We start from the raw sequence: 23824 nt of genomic DNA on the forward strand, positions 1-23824 counted from the left end.
CCCATGTCCTGTATTGTCTCCTCTCCTGACCCCATGTCCTGTATTGTCTCCTGACCCCATGTCCTGTATTGTCTCCTCTCCTGACCTCATGTCCTGTATTGTCTCCTCTCCTGACCCCATGTCCTGTATTGTCTCCTCTCCTGACCCCATGTCCTGTATTGTCTCCTGACCTCATGTCCTGTATTGTCTCCTCTCCTGACCTCATGTCCTGTATTGTCCCCCTCTCCTGACCCCATGTCCTGTATTGTCCCCTCTCCTGACCCCATGTCCTGTATTGTCCCCTCTCCTGACCCCATGTCCTGTATTGTCCCCTCTCCTGACCCCATGTCCTGTATTCTCCTCTCCTGACCCCATGTCCTGTATTGTCTCCTCTCCTGACCCCATGTCCTGTATTGTCTCCCCTCCTGACCCCATGTCCTGTATTGTCTCCTCTCCTGACCCCATGTCCTGTATTGTCTCCTCTCCTGACCCCATGTCCTGTATTGTCCCCTCTCCTGACCCCATGTCCTGTATTGTCCCCTCTCCTGACCCCATGTCCTGTATTGTCCCCTCTCCTGACCCCATGTCCTGTATTGTCCCCTCTCCTGACCTCATGTCCTGTATTGTCCCCCCCCTCCTGACCCCATGTCCTGTATTGTCCCCCCCCTCCTGACCCCATGTCCTGTATTGTCCCCCCCCTCCTGACCCCATGTCCTGTATTGTCTCCTCTCCTGACCCCATGTCCTGTATTGTCCCCTCTCCTGACCCAATGTCCTGTATTGTCCCCTCTCCTGACCCCATGTCCTGTATTGTCTCCTCTCCTGACCCCATGTCCTGTATTGTCCTCTCCCCTGACCCCATGTCCTGTATTGTCTCCTCTCCTGACCTCATGTCCTGTATTGTCCCCTCTCCTGACCCCATGTCCTGTATTGTCTCCCCTCCTGACCCCATGTCCTGTATTGTCTCCCCTCCTGACCCCATGTCCTGTATTGTCCCCCCCTCCTGACCCCATGTCCTGTATTGTCCCCCCCTCCTGACCCCATGTCCTGTATTGTCCCCCCCTCCTGACCCCATGTCCTGTATTGTCCCCCCCTCCTGACCCCATGTCCTGTATTGTCCCCCCCTCCTGACCCCATGTCCTGTATTGTCTCCTCTCCTGACCCCATGTCCTGTATTGTCTCCCTCTCCTGACCCCATGTCCTGTATTGTCTCCCTCTCCTGACCCCATGTCCTGTATTGTCTCCCTCTCCTGACCCCATCTCCTGTATTGTCCCCTCTCCTGACCTCATGTCCTGTATTGTCTCCTCTCCTGACCCCATGTCCTGTATTCTCCTCTCCTGACCTCATGTCCTGTATTGTCTCCTGACCCCATGTCCTGTATTGTCTCCTCTCCTGACCTCATGTCCTGTATTGTCCCCCCCTCCTGACCCCATGTCCTGTATTGTCTCCTCTCCTGACCCCATGTCCTGTATTGTCTCCCTCTCCTGACCCCATGTCCTGTATTGTCTCCCTCTCCTGACCCCATGTCCTGTATTGTCTCCCTCTCCTGACCCCATCTCCTGTATTGTCCCCTCTCCTGACCTCATGTCCTGTATTGTCTCCTCTCCTGACCCCATGTCCTGTATTCTCCTCTCCTGACCTCATGTGCTGTATTGTCCCCTCTCCTGACCATGTTTTTTTTCACCTCAGATATTTACTACTTCATGTTCGCCCCCACACTCTGCTACGAGCTGAATTTCCCGCGTTCTTCAAGGATTCGTAAGAGATTCCTGCTGAGGCGACTTGTCGAAATGGTGAGAAAACTGCACCTGCCCTCTCAGCCCCTCATTACACCCGCCCCGGCCCCTCACTACACCCGCCCCGGCCCCTCACTACACCCGCCCCGGCCCCTCACTACACCCGCCCCGGCCCCTCACTACACCCGCCCCGGCCCCGGCCCCTCACTACGCCTGCCCCGGCCCCTCACTACACCTGCCCCCTCACATCCGCCCGTTCTCATTATGGTTTCTTACTACCACCAGCTCTTCATCATGCAGCTCCTGGTTGGTCTGATCCAGCAGGTGAGTTCATAGTCCAGGGGGGCTGTGGGGTTATTAACTGTTACTATAGGAGTTGACTGACATCATAGGGGTGCAGGATTATGGTGAGGGGGGTATCTAATGGAGGATTAGTGAGTTATAATCTTGCGTGTGTTAGTGGAGTCCTTGGGTCTACAAAAGTCTTTTGGATTATAGTGAGAAGGAGCATTGTGGTTTTATATTTGTTTGGCTGATTGAGGTCTGATGGAGAAGATTGGGGGGTCAGTACTGGTTGGGGTCTGTTGGAGAAGGTTGGGGGGTCAGTACTGGTTGGGGTCTGATGGAGAAGGTTGGGGGGTCAGTACTGGTTGGGGTCTGATGGAGAAGGTTGGGGGGTCAGTACTGGTTGGGGTCTGATGGAGAAGGTTGGGGGGTCAGTACTGGTTGGGGTCTGATGGAGAAGGTTGGGGGGTCAGTACTGGTTGGGGTCAGTACTGGTTGGGGTCTGATGGAGAAGGTTGGGGGGTCAGTACTGGTTGGGGTCTGATGGAGAAGGTTGGGGGGTCAGTACTGGTTGGGGTCTGATGGAGAAGGTTGGGGGGGTCAGTACTGGTTGGGGTCTGATGGAGAAGGTTGGGGGGTCAGTACTGGTTGGGGTCTGATGGAGAAGGTTGGGGGGTCAGTACTGGTTGGGGTCTGATGGAGAAGGTTGGGGGGTCAGTACTGGTTGGGGTCTGATGGAGAAGGTTGGGGGGTCAGTACTGGTTGGGTCCTGTCACGATCACACCCTATCGGTCCCGCCAAGACATTAGAGAGAGTGTGATGGTGCAAGGGTTAAAGGGGTACTCCAGTGAAAACCTTTTTTCTTTTAAAGGGTACCTCTCATCAAAAAAACGTTTGATATATTATAGATTAATGTATGCAGAATAACTTTACAATTGCATGTTATTAAAAAATCTGCTTCTTTCTATTTAATTTTCCACTTTGAAGAAATGACCACTAGGGGTCTCCCTACCAGTCCTGACAGCAAGCATTTCAGACTCATGCTGGAGTCCTAAACACTACGAGCTCCCAGTCTGCTTTGTTCACAAAGGAGAACACTCAGAGCTGCCAGCCTGCTTTGTTCACAGCCTGTTTGGCTGTGAACAAAGCAGGCTGGCAGTTTTGAGTGTTTAGGACTCCAGCATGAGTCAGAAATGCTTGCTGACAGGACTGATCGGGAAAAATACAATAGAAAGAAGCATGTTTGTCATTAACATGCTATTGGAAAGTTATTCAACATTCATTAATCTAAAATATATCAAAAGTTTATTTGATGAGAGGTCCCCTTTAAATCAACTGGTGGCAGAAAGTTAAACATATTTGTAAATTACTTCTATTAAAAAATCTTAATCCTTCCTGTACTTATTAGCTGCGGAATACTACAGAGGAAATTCTTTTCTTTTTGGAATGCTCTCTGATGACATCACGACCACAGTTCTCTTTGCTGACGTTATTATAATAATAATAATGATTTATTTATTGTTGTTCTTAATGGGATTTGAACCCAAGTCCCCAGCATTGCAAGGCAGCAGTGCTAACCACTGAGCCACCATGCTGCCCTGCATGGTTGCTAAAATGGACAGAGATGTCAGCAGAGAGTACTGTGTTCATGATGTCATCAGTGTTCCAAAAAGAAAGGAATTTCCTCTGTAGTATTCAGCAGCTAATAAGTACTGGAAGGAATAAGATTTTTTTTAATAGAAGTAATTTACAAATATGTTTAACTTTCTGCCACCAGTTGATTTAAAAGAAAAAAGGTTTCCACCGGAGTACCCCTTTAAGGCCACCAGACCTCTGGGTATACACTGCTAGTCCCAGCAAGTCACCAAATTAACCCTTAGATATGTGTTTCCACCAGAGCTGCCTTCAGAAAGGTGAGCTCATATATTTAGAGATCAAAGACCAGAGCTGATTAATGAAACATTTAATCTGATAAAAGGTATCACAGTGTTATGCATAAAAATAAGCAAATGACATAGTTACAAAAATATATAAAATAGTTTAGCAAGACAAGTTCAGAAAACAAAAAATGAAGTTCTTACAGCATGATGGTATCAGTCCATGTCAGTGAGTTCCAGCTGTTCTTAGGATGGTCTTGTCAGCTTGTTGCACAGCCTTGAACAACCATTTTAGTCTAGCATTGTTTAAATATCATATCTGCTTTCTTGGGAGGGAGACTCCATTCCCCCCTCCCCTCTGATCCCACCGGGGGGGGGGTCTTCTCTCTTCCTGGCCCCTTATCTGGTTGATTATATGATGGGACCATAGTGCACCTTACATCCTGCTGCTTCAAAAGAGCCTCTGACTTCAAAGGAGATGTAAACAACCAGCCAGACCCCCAATAAAATGCAATACACAAACCCACAGTCTGAATGACCTCTCACCCATGGCTTGGATAATACATCACACAGTTATAATTATAATACACATATAGGATTTTAATAATCAGGCCTGGACCCCCCCCCCCCTTAAGATGGGGACAGAGAGATCTCTCCTCTTCCAGGCTGATAGATCAGTCTCCATTAACCATTTATTTCCCCCTGACGCGATAATCCATCAGCATTTTGATGCAGGCTTCCTTTCCTGTGTTGGACAGTGAAATTATATTGTTGGAGGATAAGACTCCAGCGAAGCAGTTTGCCGTTGTTACCGGACACTGTGTCCAACCAATGTAGAGGGTTGTGATCAGACAGTAAAATCCCTGCCGTACAGGTATGGCTGTAATGTTTGCCAAGCCCAGACCACAGCTAGACGTTCCTTCTCTAGGACCGCATAGACCACTTCTCTAGGCAATAGCTTCCTACTCAGGTAGAGAATGGGGTGTTCTTCTCCATTGGAGTTTACTTGGCTAAGAACAGCCCCCAGACCAAAATTGGAAGCATCGGTTTGTACCACAAACCTCCTACTGAAATCTGGGGCCTGGAGGACCGGAGAGTTGGACAATGCAGTCTGGAGGGCAATGAAGGACTTATCACAATCCTCAGTCCAGGTCATTTGCTTGGACACCTTCTTTTTTGTCAGGTCTGTGAGAGGTTTTGCTATCTTACTATAATCTGGGACAAATCTACGATAATACCCTGCGATCCCCAAAAAGGACATGACCTGTTTTTTGGTCTTAGGAATTGGCCAGGCCATAATAGATTCCACCTTACTGGGCTCAGGGCGTAGGGACCCTCCTCCTACTCTATGCCCCAGATACTGCACTTCTGTCATGCCAACTTGACACTTTTCGGGTTTTATGGTAAGCCCTGCCTCAGCTATTTGCTGCACCACCTTGCCCAGGTGACTCAGGTGCTCTTCCCAGGTGTTACTGAATATGGCAATATCATCTAAGTATGCCACGGCGTATTCCCTGTGGCCCTCTAGCAGCTGATCAACCAATCGTTGGAAAGTGGCCGGGGCATTTTTCATCCCAAAGGGCATGAAACAGCACACAAACAACCCAAAGGGACTGATAAAGGCGACCGCTCCTGGGCCTCTGGGGTCATAGGGATCTGCCAGTACCCTCGGCTTAAATCCATGATAGTCACATATTGGGAACCTGCTAGCTGATCAAGTAGTTCATCTATTCTGGGCATAGGGTAAGCATCAAAGGTAGTCACAGCATTTAACCTTTGGTAATCCACACAGAACCTAGTGGATTTGTCTTTTTTGGGCACCAGCACCACTGGGGAGGCCCAGGGGCTTTTTGACTTCTTAATTACCCCTAGCTCTAACATGTCCTCAATCTCCTTCTGTATATGGGCCTTTACCTCTGGGGATACCCGGTAGGCTACCTGTCTTAGTGGTGGCTGGTCCCCCGTATCAACATGGTGGGTGGCTAGAGTAGTTCGCCCTGGCCTCCCAATAAAAATGGCACTGAAGGGGCCTAGTACCTGATTAAGCCGCCTCCTCCTGTGGATTGATCTCCACATCCTGAAGGGATCCCTGGCTCTTAGCTTCCTCCACTAGGTCCAGTAGGGGATCACTACCCTCCCCTTCCTCTGGTGCACTACATACACTGAGTACCACCTCCTCAGGGTCATAGTATGCCATATGAATGTGTCTCGGCCTCTGACCTTTCTCATCAAGGGCAACTACATATGTGGTGGGTTCTAGGCGCTGCAGAATGGGGAAGGGACCCTCCCAGGCAGCCTGCAACTTATTCTGCCTGATGGGGTTCAGAACCATTCCCTTCTGTCCCACTTCATAGACCCGGTCCCTTACATTGTGATCGTACCTGTACTTCTGCCTGGACTGTGCTGCTATGAGGTTGTCCTGTACCAGCCCAGTCAATGTCTGCGTCCTGTCCCTGAATCTCAGAACATATTCCACCACAGAAGTCTCAGGGGCAGGTAGCCCCCCTTCCCATTCTTCCCTAACTAAATCTCGGGGTCCCCGCACTTTGTGACCATATAATAACTCAAAGGGCGAGAAACCTGTAGACTCTTGGGGTACCTCCCTGTAAGCAAATAACAGATGGGGTAAATACTTTCCCCAGTCTCTGCCCTCCGATTCTACAAAGGTTTTCAGCATTTGTGTCAAGGTCCCATTGAACCTCTCACAGAGACCATTTGTTTGGGGGGTGGTATGGGCTACCAAGTGCTGTACATTGCATGAGATTGGACATGAACTGGGGGCCCTGATCAGTGAGGGAACCCACCCTGCAGAATATACTGATCAGAGCATCTGCCACCTTATCTGCCCGGACGGAGGATAAGGCAATAACCTCAGGGTACCTGGTTGCATAATCCACCACAGTGAGAATAAATTGTTTCCCTGTGCTGCTGGGTATAGCCAGAGGCCCCCTCAATATCCACTGCCACTTGTTCAAAAGGTACAGATATGACTGGTAGGGGAACACGAGTAACATCCCCAGACTTACCCACCCTTTGGCAGACACGACAAGATCTACAATAATTGGCAACAGCAGTACCCATACCCGGCCAATAGAAATTGTGTGCCAACCTGGACTATGTCTTTGCCACTCCCAAATGTCCTGCCAGCGGGGTCTCATGGGCCAACCTCAGCAGCTCTTTCCTGTACGGCCTAGGAACCATTAACTGCCTTTCTCTCTCCTGGGCCCCTAGCATGCCTTTGGAAAGGGACTCCCAGTACAAGATATCATTTTCCCAATATACCCGATGCCCATCTGTGTCACCACCTGTATGCTCAGCACGTTGTCTCAGCCCTTCAAGGGAAGGGTCACTGCGCAGAGCTTCCCGGAAATGCTCATTTCCCTCCCCCATCTCGTGGTATCAGGGAGCACATTTCCCCCAGATGAACTAGCATCTCCACCTTCCTCTGCTGGGGCTTTCATGTCACACAGCTTGTCCCTTGCATCACCATCCTCCCTTCCTTTTAAAGCTGCAGCCCTGGCACGCTGCTGACGCGTTACCACTGCCACCATTGGTATGCCTCCCTGGGGTTTACCTTCCTCCCCCTCAGTTCCAGACATAACAATACAGGCATCATACACAGGGCTATCACTCCTTCCCTCCTCCTTCTTAGGCTCACAGGATTGGGACATATTACTCACTGCTGATCCCTCATCCTTACATGTCACCAGGGGCACACCAACCCCTCCCCCTAGCCCATCTCCACTAGGTTTTGGCATTGGCAATGCATTGTCACCACATTTTACAATACACCACATTCCACTTTTGGAAAACATTACTGGTTCAGTCACAGGTAAACATTTATCAATCCCCTGCACTCCCTCCCAGTTACCACATTTCCCAGTATCTCCCAAAGTCTCGCACAGTACCTCAGAATGAACAGGGCTCTCTCCTAGCCCATCCGGTGTGCAGGTAGTGTCCTCTGGAGCATAATGACAGAGCATCCGACCCAAATCATTCCCCAGCAGAACATTAACAGGGATGTCCTCAGAGACCCCCACCGCCCGCAAACCTTTGCCTGTACCCCAATCCAGGTACACACGGGCCATGGGCACAGCAGGCCGCACACCTCCAATTCCTTTTAAGGCCATGGTTCTTCCAGGGATGATGTCCTCTGTATCCACCACTTCAGGCCGCACCAAGGTAAAGGAAGCTCCAGAATCTCGTAACCCACAGTCACCCAGTCACCCACAGTTACACTCTGCAGGTTATCCGCTCTTTTCTCCACCGCTCCGGACACCAGAAGAACGGCTGTGTGTCCTCCAGCTACTGGTGAATTCTTTTTGTTGGGGCAAGTGGCACTCAGGTCCCAATATTGTTGCATCTGTAACATCGGTGGGTGTCGCCCTGACCCAATGTGGCTCCTGTTGCTTTTGGGAATGATGGCAAGAATTTCCTGGCTGACCTGGTGGTGCTTTGTGGTTGTTTGGCTCCCCTCCAGGTACTTGCTCCAGCTTGTGCAGATCCACGCTTTGCTGTCGGTGCCCGGTTGTTGGCAAAGTCATCTCCTAGTTCTGCTGCTTCCATGGCTGTCTTGGGCTTGCGATCCAAAATCCACTCTCTGGCTTCAAAGCTCCGTGTTTGGAGAAACTGATCCAGGAACATCAAGTCCTCCAGGGCCTCATAGGTAGTGACTTGTAGGCCCCCAGTCCATTGCCTAAATGCAGTCCTTAGCTGACCTGCATGTTCAGTGCAGCTTTCTGTGGCGCTTTGTTGCAAAGTCCGAAACTTTTTCCGATAAGTCTCTGGAGTCAGATTAAAAGTTTTGAGCAGGGCAGATTTTATTGCCTCATAGTCCTGGTCACTCTCAGAGGAAAGAGAAGCAAACACATCCAGAGCTTTCCCTCGCAGCCGTGGGGTTAGATATCGTCCCCACTGTTCCTTAGGTAGATGGAACTGCCGGCAAACCTTTTCAAATCCCCTCAGGAACACATCCAGATCACCATCTTTCTCCAACATGGGGAAATGTTCCAAGCGGGGTTTGTGGTCTCCTTGATCCTGCACATCACTCCGTGTGGATGAAGCATCCCCTCTCAGCCTCAGAACCTCCAGTTCATGCCTCCGCTGGGCCTCTCTCTCTGCGGCTCGTGCCTGGGCGCCTCTCTCTGCCGCTCGTGCCTGGGCCTCTCTCTCTGCGGCTCGTGCCTGGGCCTCTCTCTCTGCCGCTCGTGCCTGGGCCTCTCTCTCTGCCGCTCGTGCCTGGGCCTCTCTCTCTGCCGCTCGTGCCTGGGCCTCTCTCTCTGCCGCTCGTGCCTGGGCCTCTCTCTCTGCCGCTCGTGCCTGGGCCTCTCTCTCTGCCGCTCGTGCCTGGGCCTCTCTCTCTGCCGCTCGTGCCTGGGCCTCTCTCTCTGCCGCTCGTGCCTGGGCCTCTCTCTCTGCCGCTCGTGCCTGGGCCTCTCTCTCTGCCGCTCGTGCCTGGGCCTCTCTCTCTGCCGCTCGTGCCTGTGCCTCTCTCTCTGCCGCTCGTGCCTGGGCCTCTCTCTCTGCCGCTCATGCCTCTCTCTCTGCAGTTTGGTACTGGAGAAGCAGTTGGAGTTTCATATTGGCATCCACATTCCCAAGGTGTTGTAAGGCAATCCGCATATAAGAGTCCAAGGCCTCATGTGGAGTTCTGTCCTGATGGGGAGTAATGTTGTATTCCCCAGGAGATATCAGTCCTTGGATGGCAGTTCCAGCTGTAGGACTTTATCTTATGTCACTCAGCTCTTCTGCACAGGCATCATACTCCACAAGATCAGCAATAAGTTGTTCCTTGTTCTTTCCTGCAGTAGGGATGTCCTTGTCTTGGCACATTAGCTCCAGTGCAGGCATGGACTGCTTGCGATATGCCTCCATCTTTCCGAGATGAGACAGAGGAGGTAAAACAGGAGATGGGGAGGACAGAACTGTCTTGCACTCTTTTTTTGTATGTCTTTTAAACTGAGCTCTGTCTTTGGAATTTGCAATTTCTTTTTTAGTGCTAAGATTTCCTTACAGGTAAAATCCAGCAAGCACTAAAAATCTCTAAATATATCCCGACGCTGCCACCAGTTGTCACGATCACACCCTATCGGTCCAGCCAAGACGCTAGAGAGAGTGTGATGGTGCAAGGGTTAAGGCCACCAGACCTCTGGGTATACACTACTAGTCCCAGCAAGTCACCAAATTAACCCTTAAATAAATGTGTTTCCACCAGAACTGCCTTCAGAAAGGTGAGCTCATATATTTAGAGATCAAAGACCAGAGCTGATTAATGAAACATTTAATCTGATAAAAGGTATCAGTGTTATGCATAAAAAGAAACAAATTACATAGTTACAAAAATATATAAGAGTTTGGCAAGACAAGTTCAGAAAACAAAAGATGAAGTTCTTACAGCATGATGGTATAGCCGTCCTTGTCAGGGAGTTCCAGCTGTTCTTAGGATGGTCTTGTCAGCTTGTTGCACAGCCTTGAACAACCATTTTAGTCTAGCATTGTTTAAATATCATATCTGCTTTCTTTGGAGGGAGACTCCATTCCCCCCTCCCCTCTGATCCCACCGGGGGGGGGGGGGGGGTCTTCTCTCTTCCTGGCCCCTTATCTAGTTGATTATATGATGGGACCAGAGTGCACCTTACATCCTGCTGCTTCAAAAGAGCCTTTGCCTTCAAAGGAGATGTAAACAACCAGCCAGACCCCCAATAAAATGCAATACACAAACCCACAGTCTGAATGACCTCTAACCCATGGCTTGGATAATACATCACACAGTTATAATTATAATACACATATAGGATTTTAATAATCAGGCCTTGGGCCTGACAGGGTCTGATGGAGAAGGTTGGTGGGTCAGTACTGGTTGGGGTCTCATGGAGAAGGTTGGGGGGTCAGGACTGGTTGGGGTCTCATGGAGAAGGTTGGGGGGGTCAGTACTGGTTGGGGTCTGATGGAGAAGGTTGGGGGAGGGGGTCAGGACTGATTGGGGTCTGATGGAGAAGGTTGGGGGGTCCGTACTGGTTGGGGTCTGATGGAGAAGGTTGGGGGAGGGGGTCAGGACTGGCTGGAGTCTGATGGAGAAGGTTGGGGGGGTCAGTACTGGTTGGGGTCTCATGGAGAAGGTTGGGGGGGTCAGTACTGGTTGGGGTCTCATGGAGAAGGTTGGGGGGGTCAGTATTGGTTGGGGTCTCATGGAGAAGGTTGGGGGGTCAGTATTGGTTGGGGTCTCATGGAGAAGGTTGGGGGGTCAGTACTGGTTGGGGTCTCATGGAGAAGGTTGGGGGGTCAGTACTGGTTGGGGTCTCATAGAGAAGGTTGGGGGGTCAGTAATGGTGGCTGTGGCTGATTGGGGATATTAAAGGGGCACTCTGGAGGGAAAGAAATGTTTTCAAGTAAACCAAGTAAATTATTTCTATATAAAAATCTTAATCCTTCCAGTACTTATCAGCTGCTGTATGCTCCACAGGAAGTTCTGTAGTTCTTTCCAGTCTGACCACAGTGCTCTCTGCTGACACCTCTGTCCATGTCAGGAAATGTCCAGAGCAGGAGAGGTTTGCTATGTAGATGGACAGAGGTGTCAGCAGAGAGCACTGTGGTCAGACTGGAAAGAACTACACAACTTCCTGTGGAGCATACAGCACTGGAAGGATTAAGATTTTTATATAGAAGTTGATTTGAAAACCTTTCTTTCCCTCCGGAGTGCCCTGTGCAGTAGAATATTTCCTTGTTTTGTCTTTTAGTGGATGGTCCCAGCAATCCAGAACTCAATGAAACCGTTCCGGGTGAGTTAAACGCGTTTCTTGTCCCATCACGTATTGAGGTGTCTCCTGGAGTGTCCTCGTATATGGAAAGAGTCCTGACCATAGGAGCTTACCCTCTATAAGGAATAAGAGGCGATACAAGAGGAGGAGGAGTAAGAGTCCTGTCCATAGGAGCTTACACTCTATAAGGAATAAGAGGAGATACAGAAGGAGGAGTAAGAGTCCTGACCATAGGAGCTTACACTCTATAAGGAATAAGAGGAGATACAGGAGGAGGAGTAAGAGTCCTGACCATAGGAGCTTACACTCTATAAGGAGTAAGAGGAGATACAGGAGGAGGAGTAAGAGTCCTGACCATAGGAGCTTACACTCTATAAGGAATAAGAGGAGATACAGGAGGAGGAGTAAGAGTCCTGACCATAGGAGCTTACACTCTATAAGGAATAAGAGGAGACACAGGAGGAGGAGTAAGAGTCCTGACCATAGGAGCTTACACTCTATAAGGAATAAGAGGAGATACAGGAGGAGGAGTAAGAGTCCTGACCATAGGAGCTTACACTCTATAAGGAATAAGGGAAGATACAGGAGGAGGAGTAAGAGTCCTGACCATAGGAGCTTACACTCTATAAGGAATAAGAGGAGATACAGGAGGAGGAGGAGTAAGAGTCCTGACCATAGGAGCTTACACTCTATAAGGAATAAGAGGAGATACAGGAGGAGGAGTAAGAGTCCTGACCATAGGAGCTTACACTCTATAAGGAATAAGAGGAGATACAGGAGGAGGAGTAAGAGTCCTGACCATAGGAGCTTACCCTCTATAAGGAATAAGAGGAGATACAAGAGGAGGAGTAAGAGTCCTGACCATAGGAGCTTACACTCTATAAGGAATAAGAGGAGATACAGGAGGAGGAGTAAGAGTCCTGACCATAGGAGCTTACACTCTATAAGGAATAAGAGGAGATACAGGAGGAGGAGTAAGAGTCCTGACCATAGGAGCTTACACTCTATAAGGAATAAGAGGAGATACAGGAGGAGGAGGAGTAAGAGTCCTGACCATAGGAGCTTACACTCTATAAGGAATAAGGGAAGATACAGGAGGAGGAGTAAGAGTCCTGACCATAGGAGCTTACACTCTATAAGGAATAAGAGGAGATACAGGAGGAGTAAGAGTCCTGACCATAGGAGCTTACCCTCTATAAGGAATAAGAGAAGATACCAGAGGAGGAGTAAGAGTCCTGACCATAGGAGCTTACACGCTATAAGGAATAAGAGGAGATATAGGAGGAGGAGTAAGAGTCCTGACCATAGGAGCTTACACTCTATAAGGAATAAGAGAAGATACAAGAGGAGGAGGAGTAAGAGTCCTGTCCATAGGAGCTTACACTCTATAAGGAATAAGAGGAGATATAGGAGAAGGAGTAAGAGTCCTGACCATAGGAGCTTACACTCTATAAGGAGTAAGAGGAGATACAGGAGGAGTAAGAGTCCTGACCATAGGAGCTTACACTCTATAAGGAGTAAGAGGAGATACAGGAGGAGGAGTAAGAGTCCTGACCATAGGAGCTTACACTCTATAAGGAGTAAGAGGAGATACAGGAGGAGGGGTAAGAGTCCTGACCATAGGAGCTTACACTCTATAAGGAATAATAGGAGATACAGGAGGAGGAGGAGTAAGAGTCCTGTCCATAGGAGCTTACACTCTATAAGGAATAAGAGGAGATACAGGAGGAGGAGTAAGAGTCCTGACCATAGGAGCTTACCCTCTATAAGGAATAAGAGGAGATACAGGAGGAGGAGGAGTAAGAGTCCTGACCATAGGAGCTTACACTCTATAAGGAGTAAGAGGAGATACAGGAGGAGTAAGAGTCCTGACCATAGGAGCTTACACTCTATAAGGAATAAGAGGAGATACAGGAGGAGGAGTAAGAGTCCTGACCATAGGAGCTTACACTCTATAAGGAATAAGAGGAGATACAGGAGGAGGAGTAAGAGTCCTGACCATAGGAGCTTACACTCTATAAGGAATAAGAGGAGATACAGGAGGAGGAGTAAGAGTCCTGACCATAGGAGCTTACACTCTATAAGGAATAAGAGGAGATACAGGAGGAGGAGTAAGAGTCCTGTCCATAGGAGCTTACACTCTATAAGGAATAAGAGGAGATACAGGAGGAGGAGTAAGAGTCCTGTCCATAGGAGCTTACACTCTATAAGGAATAAGAGGAGATACAGGAGGAGGAGTAAGAGTCCTGACCATAGGAGCTTACACTCTATAAGGAATAAGAGGAGATACAAGAGGAGGAGGAGTAAGAGTCCTGTCCATAGGAGCTTACACTCTATAAGGAATAAGAGGAGATACAGGAGGAGGAGTAAGAGTCCTGACCATAGGAGCTTACACTCTATAAGGAATAAGAGGAGATACAGGAGGAGGAGGAGTAAGAGTCCTGTCCATAGGAGCTTACACTCTATAAGGACACGGGTTGGGGTTAGAGTCCGGCGTGTTTCTCTGGAGGAGTCTCTTATGGGGTCGGGGTTCTCCTTGTCTTAGTTTCTCCCGATCGTCTTTTATTCAGGACATGGATTACTCAAGGATCATTGAGCGGCTCCTGAAGCTGGCGGTAAGTGCCCTCATCCTCTGCCCCCTCTTGTACACCCCTCATCCTCTGCCCCCTCTTGTACACCCCTCATCCTCTGCCCCCTCTTGTACACCCCTCATCCTCTGCCCCCTCTTGTACACCTCTCATCCTCTGCCCCCTCTTGCACACCCCTCATTATCTGCCCCCTCTTGCACACCCCCTCATCCTCTGCCCCCTCTTGCACACCCCCTCATCCTCTGCCCCCTCTTGCACACCCCCTCATCCTCTGCCCCCTCTTGCACACCCCCTCATCCTCTGCCCCCTCTTGCACACCACCTCATCCTCTGCCCCCTCTTGCACACCCCCTCATCCTCTGCCCCCCTCTTGCACCCCCCCCATCCTCTGCCCCGTCTTGCACACCCCCTCATCCTGTGCCCCCCTCTTGCACACCCCCTCATCCTCTGCCCCGTGTTGTACACCCCCTCATTTTCTGCCCTGTCTTGCACCCCCCCATCCTCTGCCCCCCTCTTGCACACCCCCTCATCCTCTGCCCCCTCTTGCACACCCCCTCATCCTCTGCCCCCCTCTTGCACCCCCCCATCCTCTGCCCCGTCTTGTACACCCCTCATCATCTGCCCCCTCATCCTCTGCCCCGTGTTGTACACCCCTCATCCTCTGCCCCGTCTTGCACACCCCCTCATCCTCTGCCCCGTGTTGTACACCTCTCATCCTCTGCCCCCCTCTTGCACACCCCCTCATCCTCTGCCCCGTCTTGCACACCCCCTCCTCCTCTGCCCCGTCTTGCACACCCCCTCCTCCTCTGCCCCCTCTTGTACACCTCTCATCCTCTGCCCCCTCTTGTACACCCCCTCATCCTCTGCCCCCTCTTGTACACCCCCTCATCCTCTGCCCCCTCTTGTACACCTCTCATCCTCTGCCCCGTCTTGTACACCTCTCATCCTCTGCCCCCTCTTGCACACCCCCTCCTCCTCTGCCCCCTCTTGTACACCCCCTCATCCTCTGCCCCCTCTTGTACACCCCCTCATCCTCTGCCCCCTCTTGCACACCCCCTCCTCCTCTGCCCCCTCTTGCACACCCCCTCCTCCTCTGCCCCCTCTTGTACACCCCTCATCCTCTGCCCCCTCTTGTACACCCCCTCCTCCTCTGCCCCCTCTTGTACACCCCCTCCTCCTCTGCCCCCTCTTGCACACCCCCTCCTCCTCTGCCCCCTCTTGCACACCCCCTCATCCTCTGCCCCCTCTTGTACACCTCTCATCTTCTGCCCCCTCTTGTACACCCCTCATCCTCTGCCCCCTCTTGTACACCCCCTCATCCTCTGCCCCCTCTTGTACACCCCCTCATCCTCTGCCCCGTCTTGTACACCCCCTCCTCCTCTGCCCCCTCTTGCACACCCCCTCCTCTTCTGCCCAATCTTGCACACCCCTTGTTAGAACACTCCCCAACAGGTAGAGGAAGCCGCCGCTTGGAATGATCCCCTGACCTCCAGGAACACAGGTTGGTTCCAGCCGACCGTCCAACTCCCGACCGGAGGATACGAACGCAGCCGCTCCCGATCAGCAAATCAGTCGAACTCCTTCCATAGCTAGAAATAACGAAGCGCTGTCCCAATAGTAATTCCCCCCACAAATGAGACCAGCTCCGTCTTGAGGGTCAAACAGGAATGACTTTAATGGCTCTACCTGCCCGGTATTTATGCAGGTCTCCACCAGGTGGACACTCCCATAGAGGACCTGATGGAAGACTGTAAAACATAGTGGACAGTAGCCAATCGCAGTGGCTTCAACATAAGCCCTTCCCACTTTACCCATACCTCCCTCCTCTCTATCCCCCAGACAACTGGGAAGAAATCCAATTATCTCCCAGGACAAAGAAATCCAATTATCTCCCAGGACGAAGAAATCCAATTATCTCCCAGGACAGAGACAATCGCCATCCCAGAACACAACAAGAAAACTCATTGAAACATATAAATGACGAAATAGAAGGCGGGCGGCAGCTTCCAGCTGTGTTTTTAGATAAAGGGTCCGTTTTTATTTACATAGGATTTGTACCGAACACTGCTGATTTTTCCTCGGGTCCCAAAAACGGCCGCCGCCTCGTGGTCGGCGAACGTCGACCACCCGTACGAATGGAATGGAGAGGTGTCTGCGGTTAACCACAACGTTCTAACGGGGTCCAAGAGGTTAACCAGCAGATGGATCCGTCACACCCCTCATCCTCTGCCCCCTCTTGTACACCTCCTCATCCTCTGCCCCTTTGTACACCTCCTCATCCTCTGCCCCTTTGTACACCTCCTCATCCTCTGCCCCTTTGTACACCTCCTCATCCTCTGCCCCTTTGTACACCTCCTCATCCTCTGCCCCTTTGTACACCTCCTCATCCTCTGCCCCTTTGTACACCTCCTCATCCTCTGCCCCCTCTTGTACACCTCCTCATCCTCTGCCCCCTCTTGTACACCTCCTCATCCTCTGCCCCCTCTTGTACACCTCCTCATCCTCTGCCCCCTCTTGTACACCTCCTCATCCTCTGCCCCTTTGTACACCTCCTCATCCTCTGCCCCCTCTTGTACACCTCCTCATCCTCTGCCCCGTCTTGTACACCTCCTCATCCTCTGCCCCGTCTTGTACGCCTCCTCATCCTCTGCCCCCTCTTGTACGCCTCCTCATCCTCTGCCCCCTCTTGTACGCCTCCTCATCCTCTGCCCCCTCTTGTACGCATCCTCTTCCCCCTCTTGTACACCCCTCATCCTCTGCCCCGTCTTGTACACCCCCTCATCCTCTGCCCCGTCTTGTACACCCCCTCATCCTCTGCCCCGTCTTGTACACCACCTCATCCTCTGCCTCCTCTTGTACTCCCGTCCTCCTCTGCCCCGTCTTGTACACCACCTCATCCTCTGCCCCGTCTAGTACACCACCTCATCCTCTGCCCCCTCTTGTACGCCTCCTCATCCTCTGCCCCCTCTTGTACGCCTCCTCATCCTCTGCCCCCTCTTGTACGCATCCTCTTCCCCCTCTTGTACACCCCTCATCCTCTGCCCCCTCTTGTACACCCCCTCATCCTCTGCCCCGTCTTGTACACCCCCTCATCCTCTGCCCCGTCTTGTACACCACCTCATCCTCTGCCTCCTCTTGTACTCCCGTCCTCCTCTGCCCCGTCTTGTACACCACCTCATCCTCTGCCCCGTCTAGTACACCACCTCATCCTCTGCCTCCTCTTGTTCTCCCGTCCTCCTCTGCCTCCTCTTGTACTCCCGTCCTCCACTGCCCCGTCTTGTACGCCCCTCATTCTCTGCCCCCTCTTGTACTCCCGTCCTCCTCTGCCACGTCTTGTACGCCCCTCATTCTCTGCCCCCTCTTGTACGCCCCTCATTCTCTGCCCCCTCTTGTACTCCCGTCCTCCTCTGCCACGTCTTGTACTCCCGTCCTCCTCTGCCCCGTCTTGTATACCCAGAGGTTGATGATTCTTCCATTCATTGCAGGTCCCCAACCACCTCATCTGGCTGATCTTCTTCTACTGGTTCTTCCATTCTTCCATGAACTTTGTAGCTGAGTTGATGCGTTTTGGGGACCGGGAGTTTTACAGGGACTGGTGGTGAGTGATAATGGTCTAATGCCAGTTGTATCCCCATCGTGCTGACCCCGGATGATGAGAGTGGTTGTGTGTGATCAGGACCCAGAATTCATAACAAATGTATTCATCTGATTCTCCAGGAACTCTGAAACTGTGACTTACTTCTGGCAAAACTGGAATATCCCGGTCCACAAATGGTGCATCAGGTAGTGTGAGGGGGGGGAGCAGTAAGAGTGAAGTCACATGATTATACCACCATGTAGGGAGGAGATATGGTCATAGGATGGTGGAGAGGTCATTGAATAGTAGTAGGAACGGGTAAGGGGATGGTGGAGTGGTCAGTGGATAGTGGTGGGAATGGTGGTGCAGTCAGTTGGATAGAGTGGAAAGTGGTCAGTCAATGGATAAGAGGGTAGGGAGAAGTGAGGGGATAAAGAGGTAGACAGGTGCCAGTGAAGCAGTCAGTAGATAGAGGGGTAGGGAATGGTGAAAGTAAAGTTGGGCAGTCTGTGGATAGTTTGTAGGGACAGGTGACAGTATAGTGTAGCAGTCTGTGAATAGGGACACGTGACAGTATAGTGGAGTAGTCTGTGGGTAGGGACAGGTGTCAGTATAGTGGAGCAGTCTGTGGATAGAGGGGAAGGGACAGGTGACAGTATAGTGGAGCAGTCTGTGAATAGGGACAGGTGACAGTATAGTGGAGCAGTCTGTGGATAGAGGGGAAGGGACAGGTGACAGTATAGTGGAGCAGTCTGTGAATAGGGACAGGTGACAGTATAGTGGAGCAGTCTGTGAATAGGGACAGGTGACAGTATAGTGGAGCAATCTGTGAATAGGGACAGGTGACAGTATAGTGGAGCAATCTGTGAATAGGGACTGGTGACAGTATAGTGGAGCAGTCTGTGGATAGAGGGGAAGGGACAGGTGACAGTATAGTGGAGCAATCTGTGAATAGGGACTGGTGACAGTATAGTGGAGCAGCCTGTGGATAGAGGGGTAGGGACAGGTGACAGTATAGTGGAGCAGTCTGTGGATAGATGGGTAGGGATAGGTGACAGTATAGTGGAGCAGTCTGTGAATAGTTACAGGTGACAGTATAGTGGAGCAGTCTGTGAATAGTTACAGGTGACAGTATAGTGGAGCAGTCTGTGAATAGGGACAGGTGACAGTATAGTGGAGCAGTCTGTGAATAGGGACAGGTGACAGTATAGTGGAGCAGTCTGTGAATAGGGACAGGTGACAGTATAATGGAGCAGTCTGTGGATAGTTACAGGTGACAGTATAGTGGAGCAGTCTGTAAATAGGGACAGTATAATGGAGCAGTCTGTGAATAGGGACAGGTGACAGTATAGTGGAGCAGTCTGTGAATAGGGACAGGTGACAGTATAGTGGAGCAGTCTGTGGATAGTTACAGGTGACAGTATAGTGGAGCAGTCTTTAAATAGGGACAGTATAATGGAGCAGTCTGAATAGTTACAGGTGACGGTATAGTGGAGCAGTCTGTGAATAGGGACAGTATAATGGAGCAGTCTGAATAGTTACAGGTGACAGTATAGTGGAGCAGTCTGTGAATAGCGACAGGTGACAGTATAGTGGAGCAGTCTGTGGGAAGGGACAGGTGACAGTATAGTGGAGCAGTCTGTAAATAGGGACAGTATAATGGAGCAGTCTGAATAGTTACAGGTGACGGTATAGTGGAGCAGTCTGTGAATAGGGACAGGTGACAGTATAGTGGAGTAGTCTGTGAATAGGGACCGTATAATGGAGCAGTCTGAATAGTTACAGGTGACAGTATAGTGGAGCAGTCTGTGGGAAGGGACAGGTGACAGTATAGTGGAGCAGTCTGTAAATAGTTACAGGTGACAGTATAGTGGAGCAGTCTGTAAATAGTTACAGGTGACAGTATAGTGGAGCAGTCTGTAAATAGTTACAGGTGACAGTATAGTGGAGCAGTCTGTGAATAGGGGCAGGTGACAGTATAGTGGAGCAGTCTGTGAATAGGGGCAGGTGACAGTATAGTGGAGCAGTCTGTGGGAAGGGACAGGTGACGGTATAGTGGAGCAGTCTGTAAATAGTTACAGGTGACAGTATAGTGGAGCAGTCTGTGAATAGGGACAGGTGACAGTATAGTGGAGCAGCCTGTGAATAGGGACAGGTGACAGTATAGTGGAGCAGTCTGTGAATAGGGACAGGTGACAGTATAGTGGAGCAGTCTGTGAATAGGGACAGGTGACAGTATAGTGGAGCAGTCTGTGAATAGGGACAGTATAGTGGAGCAGTCTGTGAATAGGGACAGTATAGTGGAGCAGTCTGTGGATAAGGGGGGGTAGGGACAGGTGACAGTATAGTGGAGCAATCTGTGAATAGTTACAGGTGACGGTATAGTGGAGCAGTCTGTGAATAGGGACAGGTGACAGTATAATGGAGCAGTCTGTGAATAGGGACAGGTGACCGTATAGTGGAGCAATCTGTGAATAGTTACAGGTGACGGTATAGTGGAGCAGTCTGTGAATAGGGACAGGTGACAGTATAATGGAGCAGTCTGTGGGAAGGGACAGGTGACAGTATAGTGGAGCAGTCTGTGAATAGGGACAGTATAATGGAGCAGTCTGAATAGTTACAGGTGACGGTATAGTGGAGCAGTCTGTGAATAGTTACAGGTGACAGTATAGTGGAGCAGTCTGTGGGAAGGGACAGGTGACAGTATAGTGGAGCAGTCTGAATAGGGACAGGTGACAGTATAGTGGAGCAGTCTGAATAGGGACAGGTGACAGTATAGTGGAGCAGTCTGTAAATAGTTACAGGTGACAGTATAGTGGAGCAGTCTGTAAATAGTTACAGGTGACAGTATAGTGGAGCAGTCTGTGAATAGGGACAGGTGACAGTATAGTGGGGCAGCCTGTGAATAGTTACAGGTGACAGTATAGTGGAGCAGTCTGTGAATAGCGACAGGTGACAGTATAGTGGAGCAGTCTGTGAATAGGGACAGTATAGTGGAGCAGTCAGTGAATAGGGACAGTATAGTGGAGCAGTCAGTGAATAGGGACAGGTGACAGTATAGTGGAGCAGTCTGTGGGAAGGGACAGGTGACAGTATAGTGGAGCAGTCTGTGAATAGGGATAGGTGACAGTATAGTGGAGCAGTCTGTGAATAGGGACAGGTGACAGTATAGTGGAGCAGTCTGTGAATAGGGACAGGTGACAGTATAGTGGAGCTGTCTGTGAATAGGGGCAGGTGACAGTATAGTGGAGCAGTCTGTGGGAAGGGACAGGTGACGGTATAGTGGAGCAGTCTGTAAGTAGTTACAGGTGACAGTATAGTGGAGCAGTCTGTGAATAGGGACAGGTGACAGTATAGTGGAGCAGCCTGTGAATAGGGACAGGTGACAGTATAGTGGAGCAGCCTGTGAATAGGGACAGGTGACAGTATAGTGGAGCAGTCTATGAATAGGGACATGGTACAGTATAGTGGAGCAGTCTGTGAATAGGGACAGGTGACAGTATAGTGGAGCAGCCTGTGAATAGGGACAGGTGACAGTATAGTGGAGCAGTCTGTGAATAGTTACAGGTGACAGTATAGTGGAGCAGTCTGTGAATAGGGACAGGTGACGGTATAGTGGAGCAGTCTGTGAATAGGGACAGGTGACAGTATAGTGGAGCAGTCTGTGAATAGGGACAGGTGACAGTATAGTGGAGCAGTCTGTGGGTAGGGACAGGTGACAGTATAGTGGAGCAGTCTGTGGATAGAGGGGTAGGGACAGGTGACAGTATAGTGGAGCAATCTGTGGATAGAGGGGTAGGGACAGGTGACAGTATAGTGTAGCAGTCTGTGGGTAGGGACAGGTGACAGTATAGTGGAGCAGTCTGTGGGTAGGGACAGGTGACAGTATAGTGGAGCAGTCTGTGGATAGAGGGGTAGGGACAGGTGACAGTATAGTGGAGCAGTCTGTGGATAGAGGGGTAGGGACAGGTGACAGTATAGTGGAGCAGTCTGTGGATAGGGACAGGTGACAGTATAGTGGAGCAGTCTGAATAGGGACAGGTGACAGTATAGTGGAGCAGTCTGTGAATAGGGGCAGGTGACAGTATAATGGAGCAGTCTGAATAGGGACAGGTGACAGTATAGTGGAGCAGTCTGTGAATAGGGACAGGTGACAGTATAGTGGAGCAGTCTGTGAATAGGGACAGGTGACAGTATAGTGGAGCAGTCTGTGAATAGGGACAGGTGACAGTATAGTGGAGCAGTCTGTGAATAGGGACAGGTGACAGTATAGTGGAGCAGTCTGTGGGAAGGGAAAGGTGACAGGCTAGGGATTTGGTCAGTGAATAGATCTGAAGGTTGATCACCTGGATCTGGCTCTTTCTTTTAGACACTTCTATAAACCAATGATGAAACGCGGTGTCTCCAAGTGGGCGGCCCAGACAGCCGTTTTCTTTGCCTCTGCCTTTTTCCATGAGGTGAGTGATGATGTGGTAATCCGGTGTGGTCTGTTGGGTTGGTGTTCTCCTCACTGACCTCTGATGTCGTCTCTGTTCTCCTCAGTATCTGGTCAGTGTCCCTCTGAAGATGTTCCGTCTCTGGGCGTTCATGGGGATGATGTCACAGGTTTGTATAAGTATTCACACCCCCTTCTGTCTCCTCTTATGAGTTGGTCTGAGCTCCTATTCTCCTCTACAGATCCCTCTGGCCTGGTTCGTGAGTCGGTTTCTCCGAGGGAATTATGGCAATGCAGCGGTGTGGATCTCCCTGATGATTGGGCAGCCCATCGCGGTGCTCATGTATGTGCACGATTATTACATCTTAAACTACGGGATCTCATCGTGAGCATCACGGATCCCTCAGACAATGGAGCCGCCGATTGGAATGCGAGAAGCTTTTCCTGGATAAAAAGAGTCTTTCCCCATTGGTGATCGGGTCTGTATAGATCCAGGAAGCAATGGGGTCTCATCAACCAAAAATATCCCCGATCCCCCGACCACATCCAACCACATCTCCATCCTCTTCGGTGTCTCTTGTCCCACCGTCGCCTCTGCACATTGCTGCTGCTTATCCTAGAACATCCGTCCCAGACCTCCACCGTTCCTTCGCTCCCACCAGTTCCTGATATCTGGTCCGTCCCGGTGAAGTTTAATCATGACCTGTTCTCATCCCGCTCTGTGGGTTTGCACTCTGTACGTCGTACACTCCAGCAGTGATCACTAAATGGTACAATCCTCTACTACATGACCCGTGGGTCCTCGCTGCTCCATGATCTCAGGCCGCCTCAGGACAGCGAACCTCCTACGTGTGCACTGTTCACATGCTGCAGTCAGATTCCAGCTCTGAGGACACGTCTGGTTAGTGTGGTCTCCCCTTGACCATGTGGGTGGGCGACAAGCATCAATCAGCAGAACCTGTGCCCATCAGCCATGGTACATTGTCCCTTCATGGTGGTTGTCCTCCTGCTGGTCCTGAGACTACTCCGGAGTGTCCTGGGCCGGGATCGGCATCTGTGTTTTTTTACGGTGTTTGGTGAATGTTGTGCGTGAATGATTTCTTCCTCTGGCTTTGTGTGTGGAGATCAGATCAATAAGAATCTGAAACAAGAAAATAAAGATGTTTTCAGACAATGGTCAAGATTTATTGTCTGATCCCGATCCCGTAGATTCTATCCTCAGTGATAATCTGATCCTGTAGATTCTATCCTCAGTGATTATTATCTGATCCTGTAGATTCTATCCTCAGTGATTATCCTGATCCTGTAGATTCTATCCTCAGTGATTATTATCTGATCCCGTAGATTCTATCCTCAGTGATAATCTGATCCTGTAGATTCTATCCTCAGTGATAATCTGATCCTGTAGATTCTATCCTCAGTGATTATTATCTGATCCTGTAGATTCTATCCTCAGTGATTATTATCTGATCCTGTAGATTCTATCCTCAGTGATAATCTGATCCTGTAGATTCTATCCTCAGTGATTATTATCTGATCCTGTAGATTCTATCCTCAGTGATTATCCTGATCCCGTAGATTCTATCCTCAG

At 50.4% G+C, this 23824-nt stretch overlaps 1 protein-coding gene across 1 annotated transcript in view; it reads left to right on the forward strand.

Annotated features, from left to right (window-relative positions):
- Positions 1–23447, forward strand: part of LOC130342153 (diacylglycerol O-acyltransferase 1-like) — a gene marked incomplete at its 5' end in the record, with an annotated part of 44321 nt that extends 20874 nt beyond the window's left edge. Inside the window, 9 exons of the mRNA XM_056554259.1 lie at positions 1669–1772; positions 2001–2039; positions 11614–11655; positions 14205–14249; positions 17707–17819; positions 17939–18004; positions 22168–22255; positions 22341–22403; positions 22476–23447. Coding sequence (XP_056410234.1) covers positions 1669–1772; positions 2001–2039; positions 11614–11655; positions 14205–14249; positions 17707–17819; positions 17939–18004; positions 22168–22255; positions 22341–22403; positions 22476–22622 — 707 coding nt within the window. The remainder of the gene's footprint in view (positions 1–1668; positions 1773–2000; positions 2040–11613; positions 11656–14204; positions 14250–17706; positions 17820–17938; positions 18005–22167; positions 22256–22340; positions 22404–22475) is intronic.
- Between the last annotated feature and the right edge of the window lie 377 nt (positions 23448–23824).

The sequence above is a fragment of the Hyla sarda genome, unplaced genomic scaffold (assembly GCF_029499605.1).
Source record: "Hyla sarda isolate aHylSar1 unplaced genomic scaffold, aHylSar1.hap1 scaffold_638, whole genome shotgun sequence".
NCBI lineage: Eukaryota > Metazoa > Chordata > Amphibia > Anura > Hylidae > Hyla > Hyla sarda.